The 3,574-nt window shown below is 29.4% G+C and overlaps 1 protein-coding gene across 2 annotated transcripts in view; it reads left to right on the forward strand.

Annotated features, from left to right (window-relative positions):
- Window positions 1-3,016, forward strand: part of LOC106462290 (ATP synthase lipid-binding protein, mitochondrial-like) — a 12,565-nt gene extending 9,549 nt beyond the window's left edge. For both annotated transcript variants that reach the window (XM_013922191.2, XM_022389494.1), the window contains exons 4-6: window positions 614-676; window positions 1,812-1,911; window positions 2,545-3,016. In XM_013922191.2, the coding sequence (XP_013777645.1) occupies window positions 614-676; window positions 1,812-1,911; window positions 2,545-2,708 (327 nt within the window). In that variant the 3' untranslated portion in view covers window positions 2,709-3,016. The remainder of the gene's footprint in view (window positions 1-613; window positions 677-1,811; window positions 1,912-2,544) is intronic.
- The last annotated feature ends 558 nt before the right edge of the window (window positions 3,017-3,574 follow it).

The raw sequence follows: 3,574 nt of genomic DNA on the forward strand, positions 1-3,574 counted from the left end.
GATAGATAAGCAAGATAGTGAAAAAGAAATAAAACTATGAGAGAAACATTGCTTTACAAACCTTAAGACTTAATAAAAAAAATAAAATATTTTGTGTATGAAAGCATTGTAATGTTTACTGATAAACTGCCAAATTTTGTTAACATTCGTTTACTAAAAGAAATTTATAGCATGAAAACTATAACATGGTTACGAGATCAGACCCAGGGACCGAGCTCAGGTTGAAAGAGTTAATACTTATGAAGCAAACTTAGTAGATTTGAGAGAATACTTGTTTTTTTATGAATCAGGTGGTAACGTTAGGAGGTTTCTGTGTCATAGAAAATGGATAATTCTGTTCTGGGAATCCCTTGAAAAGTCATGAAATTTTATTCTTGGTTAAGTGTATGAACCCTATTTTACTGTTATTATTTAATTATATCACTTGCTCCAATTTTATAGGTGTTCAAAGGTAAAATAATTATTTGAAAAATACCAGAACAATAGGAATATTTAAACAAATAATAATTTTGAAATGGTTAGCTTTAAAATTCCATTCTAAACTCAACAGTTATGAAGGTGCTTAAATTCTGTTTGTGTTATATTTGTGATTTCTTATGTTGTTGTTTTTCAGGTAAATAATAACTTCTCTTCTCATAGTGGAGTAACAACCAACTCAAAACCCATTTTCACACAGGTAGATAAAAACAAAAATTAGTTTATATTTCTCTCTTCAGTGTTCGTATATTCTTGAAAATCATGCTATGTTTTACAGATCTTGAGAAAATCCAACATAGGTTATAAATAAACATCTTTAGTCTGAGCATTTATTGACAGTACAGAAACTAATCAGTAGGTCTTATTTCCCCTTGTTTGAATTGCTAAGAGGAGGAATTCCTACGTATTGCTGTTCTGTTTGTGGTAAATTCAGCTAAACTAGTTGGAGCTAAAGTTGGATTTAATTGTTAAAAAAAAAGGTATTTAAAATTCCCAAATTAGTGTTAGTGTTCAAAAATCTTTAAAGAAAATTAAAAATGAAGTCTAAACTATAAATGTTGGTATTTGTGTGTATAATCTTAGACTAATTTTAGACATGTTAAGCTTAGAAACTAATACTCTTAGTGTGACTATAGATCAGTGGTAACCTTGAGGGATTGTGACAATAAAAATTGTAGTTCAGACCTGTTCTGGGCATAGTACAGATGCCCATTGTGTAGCTTTTTTTTGTTAAAATGGAGTTGTATGCTGTTAGGAAATTATTATTTCAAACTTCAGGTGGTGTTGAGGGGTATAGTGTGCAGGAGGTAATTAGGTACAATGAGAATAACTTAATCATACCTAACTTAAGGCAGTGATGAGGGGGATGATATCTAATATCAGATACAATTGGGTTAATCATGTCAAATTCAAGCTGTTTTGAGGGAGATGTAATGTTTTAGAAGTTATCAGATATAGGTAGTATAGATTAATCATCCCAAACTTCAGAAGGGGGATAGTGTGTAGGAAATTATTAGATACAATTGATTGATAATGTCAAACTTCATGCATTGCCAGGGAAAATAACCTGTAGGAGGTTATTGAATACAATTAGAATAATCAAAAATAATTTCTGCTGTATGGAGGTTCCTTTACTGAGAAACATATTTGTGGTTCAAAACATGATATAGAGAGACATGCTTTTAAATAAATAATATTTTCTTGGATGCACCATATTTTAAAGGTTTTCAAGCCTTCAGGTCATAATTTGGATTTTTATAATCACTTTGTACTGAATCAGTTTTTTTCTACCAAACTAATGCTTACTAATGATTATCATTTTTATATAACTGTAGATTGCCAGAACTCTTCAAACCTCTACAGTACAAAGAGATATTGATTCTGCTGCTAAGTTTATTGGAGCTGGTGCTGCTACTGTTGGAGTAGCTGGTTCAGGTTAGTTAATTCTCCTTGTGGCTGCATTATGGAGTTTTATAAGTTGTTTCTAGAGACTTAATTTTGTTTTTCTTCTAATAGATTTGACCATCTCAAGACATTTACATATGTTTTTAATATACAAGATTATAATAACTTAGGAAAGAAAAACGGTTCTGTATGAACTGAAAAGTATCAGGGGTAACAAAATACCACATTTATTAACTGTGATATTTAATAAACAATACATGTAACCATTCAAGTAATGGAGGGGGAGGTGTTTTTGTTCTATTAAAATGCTTGTATATTGTAGTAATTATTTAAATTCCTTTTCATTTACTAGTTTGTATAACAATGTTGAGTGTGTATAATAGGATATTGGGCAAGGTTTTTCATGCATGTTACAGCTTGCGACTTTGTGTGTAAACAAATTTGGTTATCTTTAGATTTTATATATATATATAATTTTCTTTAGTTGAAGGATGTATTATATATCGGGGAATTTTAATTGAACTTTTTTCATGTTTTTAAACTTTTACATTATGCTAATTTTACAAAGTTGCTTGACTTTAAAAAGATCTATTAATTTTTAATGTACATGTATGTATAATTGTATTATGTTTTATCTCGACTAAATGGTTTCATGTTTTACAGGAGCTGGTATTGGCAGTGTTTTTGGTAGTTTGATCATTGGTTATGCCCGAAACCCATCGCTGAAACAACAACTTTTTTCCTATGCTATTTTGGGTTTTGCACTTTCTGAGGCCATGGGTCTGTTTTGTCTAATGATGGCTTTCTTGTTGCTGTTTGCATTCTAAACAATAAACCACCATAAAGTAAGATATTAGTGATTATATGGTAGCCATGGTAAGGGCCTGCTGGTTAGTTAAAAAAGGAAGAAAAATAGGCCATTTCTTACTGTTTTCACACATTTGCCATTGATTTAAAAAAAGAGAGAGAGAAAGGGTTTTTATTTTAACATCTGTAGATCACATATTGAATAACTTCTACTATGAGAATTTAAATGTACTGAGTGAGATTATAGTTTTCATTAAAATTTGTAGCTGACCAAGAAACATTTCCAAGATTTATGAATAAAAACATGAAAATAATACCAATATGAAAAGTTTTCAAGTTCATCTGTTATTTGAACTAAACATAATACATAACTGGCTTTTCACGGCTAAGAAAATAATTAAGAAACAATTTGAAAGCTAATTCCAACATAGAAAATAATGTTTTGCTCATATTTCTCTCTGTACAATCTTACCTTGTTGAAAACATTGCCAAGATTGTATTTGAGATATTTTTCATAAAAACAGGTTAAAAGAAAGCATAAACACTTATAGGAATTAATGCAATATTTTTCCATTATCTTCATTTGTTACCTTGCAGCTAAACTGGAACAAAGGTTGTATTTTGTACAACAAATTCCCATTTGTGTTGTATTACAAACTGGCATGATAATATTAATCATAAATAAATGGATTAGTTGTAGAAGAAGCTATTTACAGAACGGAACTATTTTAGAAAAGTTGTTCTTAACTTTTCATAATAATAATAAAAAAAAGTAGTAAATATATAAAATAGTTCACATAGAGCATTGGAAAAGTTTGATTGTTTTAAATAGCTTGTATAAAATATAACCCAAAATATTTATTCACAAAGTAAATGTACATTCCTA

The sequence above is a fragment of the Limulus polyphemus genome, unplaced genomic scaffold (genome assembly GCF_000517525.1).
Source record: "Limulus polyphemus unplaced genomic scaffold, Limulus_polyphemus-2.1.2 Scaffold1134, whole genome shotgun sequence".
NCBI classification, from domain to species: Eukaryota; Metazoa; Arthropoda; class Merostomata; order Xiphosura; family Limulidae; genus Limulus; species Limulus polyphemus.